This window comes from Carya illinoinensis, chromosome 7 (genome assembly GCF_018687715.1).
Source record: "Carya illinoinensis cultivar Pawnee chromosome 7, C.illinoinensisPawnee_v1, whole genome shotgun sequence".
NCBI classification, from domain to species: Eukaryota; Viridiplantae; Streptophyta; class Magnoliopsida; order Fagales; family Juglandaceae; genus Carya; species Carya illinoinensis.
Genome location: NC_056758.1, coordinates 2724840 through 2742162, shown reverse-complemented (window position 1 = coordinate 2742162; position 17323 = coordinate 2724840). Strand labels below are relative to the sequence as shown.

Genomic DNA, 17323 nt, shown 5'->3' with positions numbered 1-17323 from the left:
TATGAGAAACTCCCTAAAATGTGCTTTAGATGTGGGTGTATCATTCATGGGGAGCAAGGGTGTGAGGGTGTAGGAGGTAGGCAAGGTCAAGAGGGGGAGAGGGGTAGCCAATTTGGTCCGTGGCTTAGAGCTAATGGGAACTTCCAAAGGGGCTTTGTGGATAACTCAAAAGGTAAGGAGAATGGTGGAATTGGGATGGGAACGGAAGAGGGTGAAAAGATATATGAGGAATGGGTAAATAGAGATGAGGGGATAGGGAACAGGGAGAGCTGTGAGGTAGCATCTTTGAAGACAATAATTGGGGAAGGAGAAGAGGTTTCGGGGGGTGTAGATGTTTTTGAAGTTATTGGGAAGATGGGGGTTCAAAAGGTTGGGGTTGATAGAGAAGAGGAGGCGATGAAAGAAGGATGTGTGTCAGTCTCTTTAAGAAGTGAAAAAAATAGCTCAACCTCTAGAGGAAAGTGGAAGAGGAGGGCAAGAGAGAAACAGATAGAGGTAGGTAGTGGGCTGAAATAGGCTATTAAAAAAAGAAGTGCAGGCAGTGAGGTGAAGTTCATAGAGGGGAGTGGGAGCATAAAGAAGTTTAAAAATTCTGAGGAGATAGGGGTTGGTGATGTAGTGATTGTTGAGGCGGAGGCTGTTGTACAGCCCCGCCTAACCCAATGATTTTCATAAGTTGGAACTGTCGAGGGTTTGGGAACTCTCGAACAGTTCAGGACCTTTGCTATATGGCAAAGGAAAAGAAGCCCAAATTTATGTTTCTTATTGAAACATTACTTGTTACTAGTAAGCTTGAGGGGGTAAGGAAGAGGTTAGGTCTTGAAAATTGTTTTGGTGTGGATCCTGTGGGTAGAAGTGGAGGGCTTGCAATGTTATGGAGTGGAAATTTAGTGGTAGAAATTCAGAACTACTCGAGGTGGCATATAAATGCTTGGGTAGAGAATGAAGTTACCAAGCAAAGATGGCTCTGTACAGGGTTTTATGGCCATCCTGAGACTGCAAAAAGAAACATGTCATGAGAGTTGTTGTGTTCTCTAAAACCACCAGTTCTAAACCCATGGTGTGTAGCTGGGGATTTTAATGAACTAGTGTGCCAATCAGAAAAGTTTGGAGGAAGACAAAGGGGGGAAGCTCAGATGTGTAGGTTTAGAGAGGCTTTGGAAGTGAATGACTTGTGTGATCTGGGATATAAGGGAGATAAATACACATGGAGTAATGGGCATATAGATGATACTTTTACAAAAGAAACGCTTGATAGATGTGTAGCTAACAGTAGTTGGAGGGAGATTTTTAATGATGTGTGGGTGGAAACTTTACCAGCAAGAAGCTCAGACCACAAGCCTCTAGTGGTGGGGTTATCAACTATCCAGTTGAGAAGGCAAAGGTACAGTAAACCTTTCAGATTCGAAGCTGGCTGGACAAAAGAAAAGAGTGTGAGGAAGTGGTGTTGAGGGAGTAGGAAAACACTAGGAGGAGTGGTGGGTTGTTGGGGAAAATAAAAGAGTCTTTGAGGAATTGTGGAGTAGGTTTAAGGAGATGGAGTAAGGCTAAGATGAGTGAAAATGAAGGGGAGTTAAAATGGAAAATAGAAATATTAAAAAAGATACAAGAAGAGGAGGAGGGGTATAACTGTGAGGAAGTTAAGAAACTAAAGAGTGAGGTTGGTTTGCTGTTGGAGATAGAAGAATTAAAATGGAGACAAAGGCCGAAGAAAAACTGGTTTATGCATGGAGACCGCAATACAAAGTATTTTCATACATGTGCAAATCAGAGGAGGAAGAGGAACATAATTTGTCAAGTGAGGGACTTACAAGGCAGAGTTATGAAGGAACAAGGGGAGATTGCAAGAGCTTTCAAGCTGCATTTTGAAGAGGTTCTTTCTTCAAGAGTACCTTCTGTGGAAGAGCTGGAAGTTTGTTTGCAGAAAGTGGAGCAAAAAGTAACCCCAGAAATGAATGATACACTGCTGAAAGATTTTAATAAGGCTGAAGTGGAGCAAGCAATTTTTCAGATGGGCCCTTTCAAATCACTAGGGCCCGATAGGTTTGGAGCCTTTTTTTTCAGCAGTATTGGCATATAGTGGGGGATGAAGTGTGCCAGGTAGTTCTGAATTTTCTAAAAGGAGGAGGGGATTTGGAGTAGATGAACTATACTTTTATTGCCTTAGTCCCTAAAGTTAAAGCCCTGAGCTGGTTAGTGAATACAGACCTATAAGTCTGTGTAATGTGATGTATAAGATAGTGGCAAAAGTTCTAGCAAACAGACTAAAGGTTGTGCTAACAGAAGTTATTTCACAGCAGCAGAGTGCTTTTATCCCGGGAAGATTAATTTCAGATAATATTTTAGTGGCCTATGAGTTGCTTCATTCGATGAAAAGGAGACAAAAAGGGAAGATTGGGAGTATGGCTCTAAAACTAGACATGTCAAAAGCCTACGACCGTGTGGAATGGAGGTTTTTGGAAGGGGTAATGAGAAAGTTGGGCTTTGCTGAAAAATGGATTAAGTTAATTATAAGTTGTGTTTCTTCAGTGAAATATTCAGTTCTGGTTAATGGTATCCCTGGTGAAATAATTACTCCTTCTAAGGGTTTGAGGCAAGGGGATCCTATGTCTCCCTACTTGTTTCTTTTATGTGCTGAAGGGTTGAGTTATCTGATGAGTTGGGCTGAAAAAAGAGGGGTATTAAAGGGAGAAAATGTTGCTAGAGGAGGAACAAGAGTGAGTCATCATATGTTTGCTGATGACTGTATCCTTTTCTGTAAGGCATCTGTTGGGGAATGGAGAAGTTTAAGAAAGCTCTTAGAGATGTATGAGAGAGCTTCAGGCCAGTGTCTTAATGAGTAGAAAACCTCGATCTTGTTCAGTGGTAATACAAATCAGCAAGTAAGAAAGAAGATTCTGGAGGCTGTGGGTGCAAAAATGAGTGGAAATTGTGAGAAATACTTGGGCTTACCTACGGTGGTAGGGAGATCCAGGTATAATGCTTTTAGAAGTATCAAAGACAAGGTGTGGTAGAGGCTAAACAGTTGGAAGAATCAGTTTCTATCTCAAGCGGGGAAGGAGATTCTGTTGAAAGCTGTCATACAGGCAATTCCCACATACCATATGAGTGTTTTTCGTTTACTAAAGAAGCTGTGTAATGAGATCTCATCCCTTATGGCTAGATTCTAGTGGGGGCAGAAACAAAATGGAAATAAAATTCAGTAGAAAGGGTGGGATAAAATGGGAGCAACAAAAGAGGTAGGAGGGATGGGCTTTAGGGATATTGACATTTTTAATAGTGCCATGTTGACCAAGCAATGCTGGAGGGTTTTGGTAAACCCAAATTCTTTATCTGCAAAAATTCTAAAAGAGAAATACTTTAAGAATCAGAATTTTCTCTCAGCAAAACTAGGGTGGTGCCCATCAGTGATGTGGAGAAGCTTGTGAAGTGCAATAAATTTACTTAAAGAAGGTTTGGTATGGCGTATCGGCAATGGAGATGATGTGAAGATATGGGAAAGTAAATGGGTGAAGTTATCTTCTATGTGGAGGGCTGTGAACAAACCTGTGAAGACATTAGATAAGGACGCAAAGGTAGCTGAATTTATTGATGTGGAAACAAAAGAATGGAAGGAAAAATTTATTGAAGAGGTGTTAGGGAAAGAGGAAGCTGAGGTTATTTGTAAAATACCTGTGAGTAAACTGGAGTTAAAAGATAAAATGATCTGGGGTTTTACTAAAGCAGGCCTATTCTCGGTGAAGAGTGCTTATCACCTGGATAATGATGTGAAGAGGAGGAAAAAGGGGGAGACATCTTATAACAATGGTGAAGGGGAAGTGTGGAAGGGGATATGGGAGTTGAAAGTTCCTGCTCCTGTTAAAAATTTTATTTGGAAAGCTGTTAGTAACTGCCTCCCTACAAAAGATAATCTGGTTAAGAAGAAAACTGTCCAAGATGCATGGTGTCCGATATGTTTCAATGAAGAGGAATCTGTAGCTCACTCTCTTTGGGGCTGTAGAGCTGCATCTGATGTGTGGACTGAGCCACAAAGCCCGGTACAAAAGTGGAGTAATAATGGCAATGATTTTTTCTTGATCTGGAAACTGTTGGCTCAGAAGCTAAAAAAGGAGGATTTATAAAGGGTGGCAGTTATAATGAGAAACTTATAGTTTAGGAGAAATAAAGTGGTGTTTGATGACTCCTTTATCAGTCCAAATAGAGTGGTAAGGAAAGCACTAAAGGACCTGCGGGAATACCAGATGGCAAGTAGGGAGATTAATGTGAAACTGTCAAGGCCCGTGGTCAATCGATCTTAAATTAGATGGAGGAAACCAAAGGCTGAGATGGTAAAACTAAATTGGGATGCAACGTATGATTCAAAACAAATGATGATGGGAGCAGGAGTGGTTATACGGGATGAAGAGGGTGAGGTATTGGTGTCATTGTGCATGCAAAAAATGAAAGTATGTAGTGTATTAGTAGCTGAGTTGTATGCTCTGTGGCGTGCAGTTCAGTTATTTTTGGAGTTGTATTTGAAGGTGACGCAGCAGTAGTTATTGAAGGAATAAATAACAAAGATGAATGTAGTGTCTGGTATGGACAGATGGTAGAAGATTTAAGGGTGATATTTACAAACAGGAAAATGTGGAGATTACAGCATATACACAGGGAGGGCAATAAGGTTGCCCACGAGTTGGCTAAATTAGCCATGACATATACAGAAGAAAAGATTTGGATACAAAACAGTCCAATATAAGTATTTTCTTTCGTTTTGCAAGATAAATTTTGTAATGATTGTTTACCGTGAATGAGAAGTATATATGTTCCTTTAAAAAAAATAAAATAAAATAACGCTTTGTATCTTTGAGTTTTTTTGGATAGTGTATAGAATCGATTACATTGACTAAAAGAAAATTCTATATACCATATTAAATTTTTATCACATTATGTTAGATATGATATATTTATTATTATTAGATTATAAAAATATCATCTAATTGTAATAAATATATCATATTTTTTATAATATGATGAAAATGAGTTAAAAGCGTGATATATAAAATTACTCTGAAATAAATGCCACTGACTCGTTATGGAATGCTCGCTTTCTAAACTTGGTCATTGTGATTGTCCCCCATTCATCTAAGGCCATATAATAATCATGATTTTAGGTACGAATCAGATGTGACATTTTAAGAAATTTGTAAATATTTTAATATTGAATTAACACTTACTTACGTTAATTTATAAATTTATTTTTATAAAATTATTTTATAATTAAAATATTTTTTTTAATAAGGCCCATCAAATTATTATATCTTTAATAGGAAACAACATTAGATTAATAAAGAGGACATTAATTATTATTAAAAAAAGAATGAATTAATGGTTAAAAAAAAACCTTATCAATTACATATTTTATTATTTTTAGTCATGTTTATTAATTTTTATATTTTAAATAATTGTCACATATATGAAGCATATAAAAACATATAATAATTATATTCAATAAATATAATAGGAAATATAATAGGAAGTAACAATTTTTTTTTTATTAAATAGCAATATTGCTCCAAGGCTATATATTTACAAACACTGTAACATACAATTTCATACAAAGACATACAAATATTATTATAGCAACAATATTTCTATATATCAACAATAATAACAACGTTGAACCCGTCACCGCCAACGTCTCTCTCTTCCAATTTCTTCATGCAAAACATAAACCCATCTAAAAGAAATTAAAGAAAATGGGGGGAAGAGAGAGAGATATCAACCTCCCGGTCTTCCTGCCCTGCACTTTGTTATGGAACAGCAGCCGCGCCTATAGGGGTTAGCTCGAGCGTGACCCTGGCAGAATTGGTAGCTAGAATAAGTGCCATTGGAACGTAGAGAGCAGGGCACCGGGTCCTTTCGCATCGCACGATAGGCGATGGTGCCAGCTAGAATGCGCCTGCTGATCTCCGAGTCTAGCGACTCTAGCGCCTCGACCTCTCCTCCGGTCAGGGATTCCGATATGTTGCTCTTGAAGGTTGACCCAACGGGCATCCATCCCAGTTGATGTTGAGGCCTAACTGCATGGATGATGTGTGATAAGCTTAGAAACAAGACCAATGCATAGATTCCAAGAACAACTGAAGTATGGAAGATCATGGGCATTGTTTCGGAAAAAAAGCTCTTTTTGCTACTACGCTTCCTTTCTGGATTCACTTTTTCTATCGTGTGCTTCTTTCTGTGTGTCGCTTTCTTTTGAGGTTGCTTCTGTTTTCCTTTCTTCTCAACTGAGCTTTGAAGAACCAGATAGAAAATGAGCGTTTGTGTGGGATCGCTGGGAGTTATAACAGGCATCTATCTATTGAGCAATTGGGATTGGTTTTGTTGCATGCTATGTATATATTTACTTGTAAACACAACATGATCCAAGTGTTTTTTGCATTAGTTTGTTTTAAAAGACTCTAGAAAGGATCTCTAGATTGATGTTGAATAGGAGAGTTCTGTACTATGCCATCCTGTAATCTCAAATCTCCTTCAACCATGATCGATGAGCTAATGAGAAAGATGAACCTTAAATCAAGAAATATGAATCGAGTTTTCTCCGCGAGCGAAAGAGAAATCAATAGAGTGATTAGAAATGTGAATTTGATAAGTTAGAGGACGAAGGATGGGTTTTTTTTTTAAGGAGAGACGAGAAATCTGGGCCGATTATGGAAATAGGCAGGAATATCGGCGGGAACGGACGAGCAAGCAGAGCGGTAACGTCTGGGTTTGAGATGGCGGTGAAGGCGAAACAACGTGTCTCTCTCTCTCTCTCTCTCTTTTTTTAAATGCATGGTCCTGAATACCGTCAACGCTCAGCTGAAAGGAAAACCAACCGCAAATTTAAAAGCAAACTTTCTGCTGTGAATATAATTTTTTACTAATATTTTATTTTAAAATTTAAAAATTATATTACATTTTCTATTTATTTTAGAATTTATAGAAATTTATAATAATTGTTGTGTCTTATCAATAATATCGGTGTAATTTTCGGTTTAGTAGTACGTAGAGAATTTTGAAGTGAAAATTTTAAGTTTTAAGATGAAATATTATTATTATTGTTTTTGGATTTGAAAAAATTAAGAAAAATTTGAATTATTTATTATATTTTATATGAAAATTTGAAAAATTTTTAATGATGAGATGAGAATTTTGAATTTTAAATTTGAGATAAGAATTTCCAACTACCAAACCGAATTTCAAGTAAATACATTTATGATTTAACACAAAGAAAACCTGATCAGCAACATGAAACAAAACTATTAAATTGTAAAATTATTTTTATTTTAAAATAAATATAATAGATTACATAAATAACTTTATATTTGTTAGAATTTCATTGATCACAACAATATCACTGTCGAAACAAAAACAGCATACGGATTTAATTTCGATGCAAAAAGAAGAAGATTGTATCTAGATAATTTTGAGAGTACTTACAGATAAAAGAAAATCTGTTCTTTTGGTAGAGCTTTGAGCTCAACCACTTGTGTAAAGTTGGTTTGTACTATACGACGATCAGTTGGGTTGTTATATCTTGAAAATGTCTAGTCAAGAAAAGTTCTGTTGTACCAGTTAATTTGAGACTTTATACACTATATAGGGTTTGAATATCTTTAAAGAGAGTGATATTTTCATGTCTCAGTCCAAACTGATTTCGTTTAAATATTAATTTTGTTGAAATTTTATTATATTGTTGTGTATTTTCACTAATAATTTTAAGGAGATTCAGATGGAGCATATAGTTGAAAAATCCAAGGAAAGCATAGAAGATCTCAACAAGCCATTCCGTTTCAAATGAGCCAATTTTAAGAGATGGAAGTATAATGTGTTCTTTTATCTAAGCCTTCTTAATGTCTCTTATGTTCTCATTGCAAAGAATCCTAACAAGATCAGTACCAAGAACATGACTGAAGCACAAGTAAAAGCTCACGAAGAAAAAATTGAAAAATATATCAAAGATGAGTATAATTGTTGATGTTATCTTTTAAATTGTCTTGCAGATCAATTTTATGATTACTACAATACTAAGATCAATTTTATGATTACTACAATACTACTTACACCTCTGCAAAGAAAATTTAGAAATTTTTATAGAGTAATTATGATACGGAAGAAGTTGGAGCAAAGAAATATGTAGCAAGTCGCTTCTTTTGATATCAAATGATAGATGGAAACTCTGACATAGAGCAACCGCAAGAGTTTCAAATGGTTATAGCAGAAGTTAGATATGAAGGCATCAAGATTGCAGAAAATTTAATTGTTTGTGGCATCATCGACAAGCTACCACCTTCGTGGAGGGAGTTTCAAAAGTCAATGTGCCATAAATAAAAGGAGACATCTTTGGAGACCTTAATCACACACATTCACATAGAGGAGAAAGCTAGAGGCCAAGATGTTTTGGTATTTCAAAATGATAATGAAGATTCCATGACAAAGTTAAATTAAATTTCTGAAAATAGTAACTTGCCCAAAGTTCCAAATTCAAGAAATAGGTATTTGAAGCCGTAAAGAAAAGATTTCAAAAATTTTAGTAGACCTCACAAAAAAGTGTGACACCACCTATTGCATCTCCACACCGTGATTAGCCGCCTGCACAGAATTGCCGTCGTCACTTGCTTAGAGAATTAAATTATCTTTGTTTTTTGCTCACAAAAGCATAACATTTTTTCTTGTTTCTGTTAAATGACATCTTGGCAAGTTGACCCACGCCACCCAGCCTAGCTCGTCGAACCTATCTTACGGTGTTACTGTCTCAGATTTTCCTTCTTTGGAAGTCCCTATACCATGATTCAGCCCAGCCTCCATTTCTCGTTGACCTCTGTTTGGTAAGTATTCGTTGCACTCTTTTTTCCTCAAGGAATGTCAGGCTACAAGAAGAAGAATTTGCTTCTTTGAATTTTATATGTGTACGATGTACTGCTGGGGCATAGTTTTAGGTGACATTACAAGTTTTCCCTTTATCATACAAGTTATTGCCAAGTGTGTTTTTAATAGTTTTTTCACACGTGCTTTAAATTTCTACATTTGGACTTACTTTAAATTGGCCTTATTTTTATTAGGAAACTACTACACATGGGATCCTACAAAAGATCCCATACACTGACATGACATAATGCCACGTTAGTTTATTTTATTTCTTCTTGAATCTCGATTTACCCTCCAAGTCCCTCTTCCCCGTTGCTCTACCTTCCCAGCTCCCTCCACCCATTTCCCTTCCCAAGCCGTCGCGGTCACCCACAACCCATCCCTGCTCTCCCTCTTCCCCACTGCTCTCTGCCCACAACCCAGGATGGTGGAAGGGATGATAGATCTAGTGGTGGGGGTGGCCGTTATGGTCCTGATCGAAATGGAGATCGATTTTGTGGGCGCAACAGGGATTCTGGTAGTCATGGAGGTTCTGGATTTGATAGGTACAATCGTGACCACTAGCTCTTGTTGGATGTAAGATTTTTGTTCTCTCATTTTTTGGATACTCGTGAATGATCTTTTGGTCTTGTTTCCTGAGATCCAAATAAATGGTTAAAGTTTCTTTCATGTCAAATAGTGCATCTTGAGTGAATAATGGGGTTCCATATTGATTCTATTTTACCCTTGAGCCTGAGGGTGGGTTTGTGGTCAGATTCCCCATCGAGGATTTGCTGCCTTTGCCCCCTAGTCCATTGTTAAACCTTTAATGTTTAAAAGGGAACATTATTATTTCAATTCTTGTAGATTTTTTGTTTTGCCATGTTGCTCATGAAATGTTGGCCCTTTTGTATGGGAGGACAACGACAATAGCTACAAGCAGGGAAAAAAAAAGAAGTGAGAACAAAGAAATGGAAAACCAAAGAATGGAAGAGGAAATTTGAATGAAAAAAAAAAAAGAAAAAAGATATTTGTAGAAACGTTGGATTACTTGTATGGACGATTGGGTTATGGTGGCAGACGTTGGGTTGCTGGAATATTATTTGCAAGGTCGCTAGTTTCACTTGCTAAAGATTACTTAGGATGATGGGCACCCTACAGAGTACAGTCAGGATGGCATGAGGCTAGAAACTCTAAAGACACGAAAACTCTGCTCCTGCCCTGGAGTCTTGGACGAAAAAAAAAAAAGGGAGTTGATGTGGCATAATGCCACAGCAGTGTGTGGGATCCTTTTGTGGGATCGTTGTGTATCTATAGCAACTCCCTTTTTGTCACAACCCCACCCTATTAAGAGGGAGACCGTGATCCCGTACCTATTTTTTTTCCTATTATAACAGTAAATTTATTTATATATGAATTCCCATATTGTTATTATTATTATTATTATTATTATTATTATTATTTTATTAATTTTTTTAAAAGATAATGCGAGACAATTCGAACGCATCACACATAAATTCTAATTTCTAACTGAAAGAAACATCTAATAAACATACCTTTACATTCCTTTACAAAGGACTCTCAGAGTCCGTCATCCATTTATTTAACATAACTAATTTAAACAAAAAGGGACTCAGTCCCTTCAGTCTTTACAAAAGGAACTAACTTAAAGCAGGAGGGGTTTCCATTACCCCACTATATACTTTATACCCGAAGGTATCTTGTCTAGAAGTTAACTCAATAAAACATCCCCGTGTGGAGTCCAGTATTAAAACATAAGAAACAAATATTTTCATAAAAAGAAACCAAACTACCAAGGGACTACTAAACATCGGCCCCTCCCTCCTCAAAATACTCAACTCCTCAGTAGATTCATCTGTACCTGGACGTTTAAAACATAAACACAAAGTGAGTCTAATATTCAGTAAGCAGTACACCATGCTGTTAACTTAATAAGCATATAGTACTTTCTTTTGAAAACATGCATCCATAAACCAATACTAATTCTGACAATACTTCCATACATATACTTTCTTTATAACATCATGCATACACTTACTTCTTACTATCATGCATATACTCACTTCATACTTTCATGCAAAATCTTTATTTCTTATTTTCATACATACTTATATATCATATCTTCATGCATACACTTCATTTAATCTTTTACTTTCTTGTGGCCAACACACTATTACGCCCCGTGTGTTGGGGTTAGCGGTCCTATTGGACCTAGATTCCACCCGTGGCCACAGGTTAGGAACCCCTTTCTGTCAGGGAGCAGCACTGGGTGCACTACCAATACTACTTACCCGGCATTGCAATCTGCCCATTTCTTTGATATCATTTCCTTTCATGTGGTCATTACATATTTTCATACATTAATTCATTCATTTTCTTTCTTTGAAATCAACATTTTCAATATCTTCCTTAGTCCGATGAATATGCTTTTATTTTGAAAAATGGCATTTTATGTCATGCTTACATATAAATAAAATCTTAGTTATTTCAAGAAGCATGTATAAAAATTTCATGACTTAGGGACTACATGCATGCGTTACCCTATATACATACAATCAATTGTAATAAATAGGATACTTAACAGGGGCTACCGAGAAAGGCTTGTACATAATATAAACTCATTTATTCTTTAATTAGAGGAACGTTTGGAAAGAGATAGAGAAATATTCTTCCACAAGAGAACTTGACGTGGGCGCATGGTCATAGCTAATTACCTCGATCCACTGCAATCCCTTTAACTTCAGAAAATCCTAATCCAAAAATAACAAGTGTGTTAAAACTCATCCAACATCCTTTAGATCCCCTTTTAACGATGGCTAAAATATTAAAAATCTAACATCATTTTCTACCCTTAATGTTACCTCAATTAACTACCCTCTCGACAAATCCTTACAAGAGTAACATAAGAAAATAGTTAATTTAGTTAACATAACATCAAAACAACTCCATATATGCATTTAATCACTTAAAACATAACATAATTATATATATACACAAAACAAAACATTAAAACAGCCTTATATATATAATTAATCCCTTAAAACAGAGCATATATGTAGATATACAAAACATAACATCAAAACATCCCCATATAAATACTTAATCCCTTAAAACAGAGCATATATGTATATATATAAAACATAACATCAAAATATAAACTAAACAATTTAGTTAGCTTCCAAAATCACATTAAATCACATTAAACAATTTACCTTAAGCTCCTAGATTCTTTCAAGAGGTGAAGTGAAGGTCCAAAGCTTGAAGAAAATGAGAGGAGTTTGATTTCTTGAAGAGGAGAAGAAAAGAGGGAAGTGGCGTTGGCTAGCATGGAAAGAGAGATGAAGAAGACTTGTTCTTCATTTGTTAGGTGTAGACCGATGGGTTTGAAGGGGTTCATTTGTTAGGTGTAGACCGATGGGTTTGAAGAGAAAATCCTTCATCTATTAGGTGTAGACCGATGGGTTTGAAGATAAAATCCTTCATCTATTAGGTGTAGACCGATGGGTTTGAAGATAAAATCCTTCATCTATTAGGTGTAGACCGATGGGTTTGAAGATAAAATCCTTCATCTATTAGGTGTAGACCGATGGGTTTGAAGATAAAATCCTTCATCTATTAGGTGTAGACCGATGGGTTTGAAGATAAAATCCTTCATCTATTAGGTGTAGACCGATGGGTTTGAAGATAAAATCATTCATCTATTGGGTGTAGACCGATGGATTTGAAGATAAAATCCTTCATCTATTAGGTGTAGACCGATGGGTTTGAAGATAAAATCCTTCATCTATTAGGTGTAGACCGATGGGTTTGAAGATAAAATCATTCATCTATTAGGTGTAGACCGATGGGTTTGAAGATAAAATCCTTCATCTATTAGGTGTAGACCGATGGGTTTGAAGAGAAAATCCTTCATCTATTAGGTGTAGACCGATGGGTTTGAAGATAAAATCATTCATCTATTAGGTGTAGACCGATGGTTCATAAGAGAAGAAGGCTTAGTAAAATTTTGGTCATTAAAAGCTTAAGGAAATTGAGGGTTAGTATTAGATTTAGGAAGATAACTATTCCAATTACCAATCCAATGGTGGGAATCATTTATGTTCTTTCATAAATCATAAAATTTTAGGATTTAAGGAGAAAATACTATAAGGCCTTAAAATCATGTACTTAATTTATTTTAACAACCCTCATAAAAGTAAAAACACACCCATCTAAATAAAATAATAAAAATCTTTACATGAACATATTTAACTTAAGGAATAAAATAAAATGACGTAAAAACTCACATAGTAAGACTAGGGTATTGCACTTTTATCACAAGTCTTGCTTTAAATCTCTAAGAATTATTTTATTCAGATAATATTTTTAAAGGCTTTAATTATATTATTTAGTATTAATTTTACAACTAGATTTTAGTAGTAAATTGTAAGAGTTTAATCTCTCTCTTTTTTTAAACACTTTAAGCCTGTTATATATAGAGTTAAATATTTGAGGATTTAAAATTAGGTATGGATTAGTAGTTACATTGATTTTAATAGGGGTGAGTTCGGTCCGGTCCGGGGAGGTTTTGTGGACCGGACCAGACCTATTCGGTCCAGGGTTTTCCAACCCTGGACCGGACCGAACTCCATCAGGACCGGTCCGGTCGGTCCATTCGGTCCAAGGTTGACTTTTTTTTTTTATTTAATGACATTTTTTTAATATTTATGTAATTATATTGTAATATATTTAATATATATACATATAGTATTATATATATATTAGTAATATGCTAATACTATTAGTCTATTAGTAATAATACTATAACTAATAAATATATGTAATAATAACTATACTATAACTAATAACTATATGTAATAATAGTAATAGTGATAACTATATATTTATATAATATGCTAATATTTAATGACATTTTTTTTTAATATTTATGTAATTATATTGTAATATATTTAATATATATACATATAGTATACTATTATATATATTAGTAATATGCTAATACTATTATATAAATAATATATATAAATAATATTTATTTTTTTTATTTCTATTCGGTCCGGTCCGGGGTGAAAAACTCCCGGACCGGGACCGGACCGAATCTTTTCGGTCCCTTAAAAATGGGGGTCCGGTCCGGTCGGTTTTGCCGGTCCGGACCGGCCGATGCTCACCCCTAGATTTTAATATAAGTATTATTAAGGATATTTTATGAACTATTTAAGAGATTTACATTTTCCAGCCTACGTTATATGTTAGTAGTATTAAATTATGATTTTCGATTTTGTGGATATTGATGAAATTTAGAAAGTGATGGTATTTTAGAGTTAAGAGAATTTTAGGCCTTGAGGAATAAAATAAGTAATTCAAATATAAATATGAGGTATCTTTTCCATTTGAGATTTACTCAGATTACATGAATTTTTATAGGTGATAATTGATATTAGTTTGACACTGTTGTGAGGAAATTCAGAAAAGACTAACAAGTTCTCATAAGCGAGGTTTCTATACTAAATTTTGCATAACAAGGAAATGAAATAAGGTTTACCATTTCCTTTTGAAAATATACATGTTTGTTTTTGAAAAGAAATATGAAAAACTACCTCAATTGTCGTTTCAGCATTACTCATGAACTTTGTATAAAAGAGAAAGTATTTTTTTATGAATGGTGTCGACATGAGCTTACTTTTACATATTATCTCTAAACTTTATGAAAAGAGTGAAAATGAGATTTTTAAAGTTTTGTGATGGTTTATATAAAGATACTTTAATTTTGTTCTGTTAAATATATAAAATGATCAGAAGTTACTCAGTATTATGTTCTGATATGATGTGTAAGCTAAGAAACTTTGGCATGAGTTTCAAATTTTGCATCTGAATATGATCAATTTCCGATGATATGTTTGTTCTATTTCTGTTAAGACCCTGATATGAGTATAATAGTGGCATACCACCCTGCCATAGGTAAAATAGTGGCATATGACCTAGCCACGAGTATAATGTTGGTTTATAACCATACTACAGGGATTAAACATGATATACGACCCAGTCACAGGTATAATGGTTGTTTATAGCCCTACCATGGGGGTTAAACATGATATTTGTCCTGATATTATGTTCCGATATAATATGAAGATGATGTTTTAGTTTACGATATGCCAAAGGATTTTGTTTTGAATAAGAAAGTTTTCTAAAAACTTCTCTTTGATATTTTGTAATATATTTTGTTCTACATTCTGAAAGCAATTGTTTCTGATTCTGCGTTTTAAAGATAAAAGTTTTGTTATACATTCTAAACTCTGTAAATGCTAATGTTTATATACTAGTATAGTTTCTTTACTTACTGAGTTGTTGATAACTCACTCCCTTATCTCCATAATATTTTTCAGATGACTTTGATGATACAGCTGAGGATCATTAATAGAGTATGTGGCAAGAATGGTTGAGGGTAGTGGTTGAGTACCTTAGAGTACAAGTGCTATTGGAAGATTTATTTATTAAGTAATTTGATTTAAGTATATTTAGATTATTATCAAGCTTATGCATTATTTCAGTTCATTATATTAATAGAGACATGTAGAGAAGTTGATTTATTTTATTTGAGTTATTATATTGAGGAATTGATGGATTGATATGTGCAGTTAATCATATTAGAGGAATTTATATTTGATTTTGGAGTCTATGAAAATATATTTTAGATATGAAAGATATGACAGAAATTGTTGAAGTGCTTATTAGGTTATAAGAGCTAACTCTCTAACCCCTGCGAGTCTAGGGCGTTACAAAAAGGGCTCTCAAAATCAAAAGGATAAGAACCAAGGACCCAATTCACAAAATTAAGCTTGTTTTGTCTGTAGTAAAAGTAGGCACTTTGCTCAAATTTATAAGTTTCAGAATCGAGAAAATAATCATCAAGTTAACGTAATTGAAGAGCCATTTGTAGTAATGATTATAGACATTAACATGGTTCAATTTGTTGAAGGGTGATGGGTAGATTCTGGTGCCAATAGACATGTCTACTATGATAAAGATTGGTTCAAAAACTTTACTCCATTTGAAGAAGAGAAGACTATGCTTAGTGATTCAAGTAAAACAATGTTCATTGAGAGTGGTGAGGTCGAGCTAAAATTCATATCTGGACATATATTGATGCTTAAAGTTGTACTCTTTACACCGTCTATGAGGAAGAATTTGATGTCGAGTTTTTTACTCAATATAGCAGGCTCCAAACAAACTATGGAATCTAATCAATATGTAATTACAAAAAATATAGTTTTCGTGGGCAAGTGTTATGCTTGTGATGGAGTGTTTAAATTGAATATTGAGAATAAAGCATATGATGTTTCTTTTTATATCCTTTCTTCTTTAAATTTTGGCATGCACACTTATATCATATCAATAGTAGATATGTTGCAATCATGGGTAGTTTAGAATTAATTTCCAAACTTACAAAAGAATTTTTTTTTTTTTTAAATAATGTGAAGTTTGTAGTTAAGAACCATCACAGGTTTCTTCGATTTTGCATGTTTAGATTTAGAAATGGAGTAGAGTGAAGAACGAACTGGTGAAGTTCTGGTTTAGGTGATAAACAAAAATATAAGAAGATGATTACTAAAAGGTAGTTGTTTGATTTGAAACAAGACACCCATGGAGAACTAATGGCAGTGGTGGAGGAACCAGAATCCATCTCTTGCGCGATTGAGTGGGCATGGGCGTGGCTGTGCTTGGATGTGAGCATGAGCGAAGTGAGGCCTTACTCGTCAAAACCCACGCTCCATTGAGGATGAAACCCATGCGTATGAAACCCTTAGTCCATCTCTCCAAAGAGCTCAAGCACCGGCGATCCCAAAACAGATGGGGGAAGAGGAAGTCAAGGGAGGAGCAGTAGCCTTTTTTTTTATCATCTAATTATTCCCCTTTTCCTTTGATTTCTCCTTGGAATTGAATATGGTGGAGTAATCGCATTGTTCTTCTTGGAGAATCAGCCCCTGAAACTATACTCAGATCTTACCTGACCCAAATGTTGCGGGTTGGTTCAAGTTGGGTTGGCGCACTTTTAAAGTTCCATTGGGTTGGGTCGGGCTCAAATCAGACTTAGGTTGGACGGGTTGCAGGTCTAGGAAAAAGTATGATAGATGTGAATGAGTATGATAAGGGGGCATCAAGTATCAAATCTCATTATATTGGTTCCTTTTTAGGCAAAACGTCTAAACTTTATTACGATTATAACGACATACTTCAATTGTGACATAGACTAATCTTTTTAGATTATAAATATCAACGTGGATTGTATTTATCTTACATTATCATAAATTTAAGTACCATAGCCAACCTAACAACGCTTTAGGTGATAAACAAAAATATAAGAAGATGATTACTGAAAGGTAGTTGTTTGATTTGAAACAGGACACCCATGGAGAACCAGTGGCAGTGGTGG

General features: G+C 35.1%; 1 protein-coding gene and 1 long non-coding RNA gene across 2 annotated transcripts; both read right to left on the bottom strand.

Annotated features, from left to right (window-relative positions):
* Window positions 1-5509: 5509 nt before the first annotated feature.
* On the bottom strand, window positions 5510-6748 carry LOC122317487 (protein RALF-like 33). Its single transcript, XM_043134606.1, has one exon. It carries the CDS (start codon window positions 6334-6336, stop codon window positions 5761-5763), a length of 576 nt encoding a protein of 191 aa, XP_042990540.1. The 5' UTR covers window positions 6337-6748; the 3' UTR covers window positions 5510-5760.
* A 3828-nt stretch (window positions 6749-10576) lies between these two features.
* Window positions 10577-12165, bottom strand: LOC122317383. Its single transcript, XR_006244453.1, has 3 exons — window positions 12105-12165; window positions 11607-11642; window positions 10577-10753 (listed from the first exon to the last, which is right to left on the bottom strand). It is a non-coding gene; the product is annotated as an uncharacterized LOC122317383 (long non-coding RNA).
* Between the last annotated feature and the right edge of the window lie 5158 nt (window positions 12166-17323).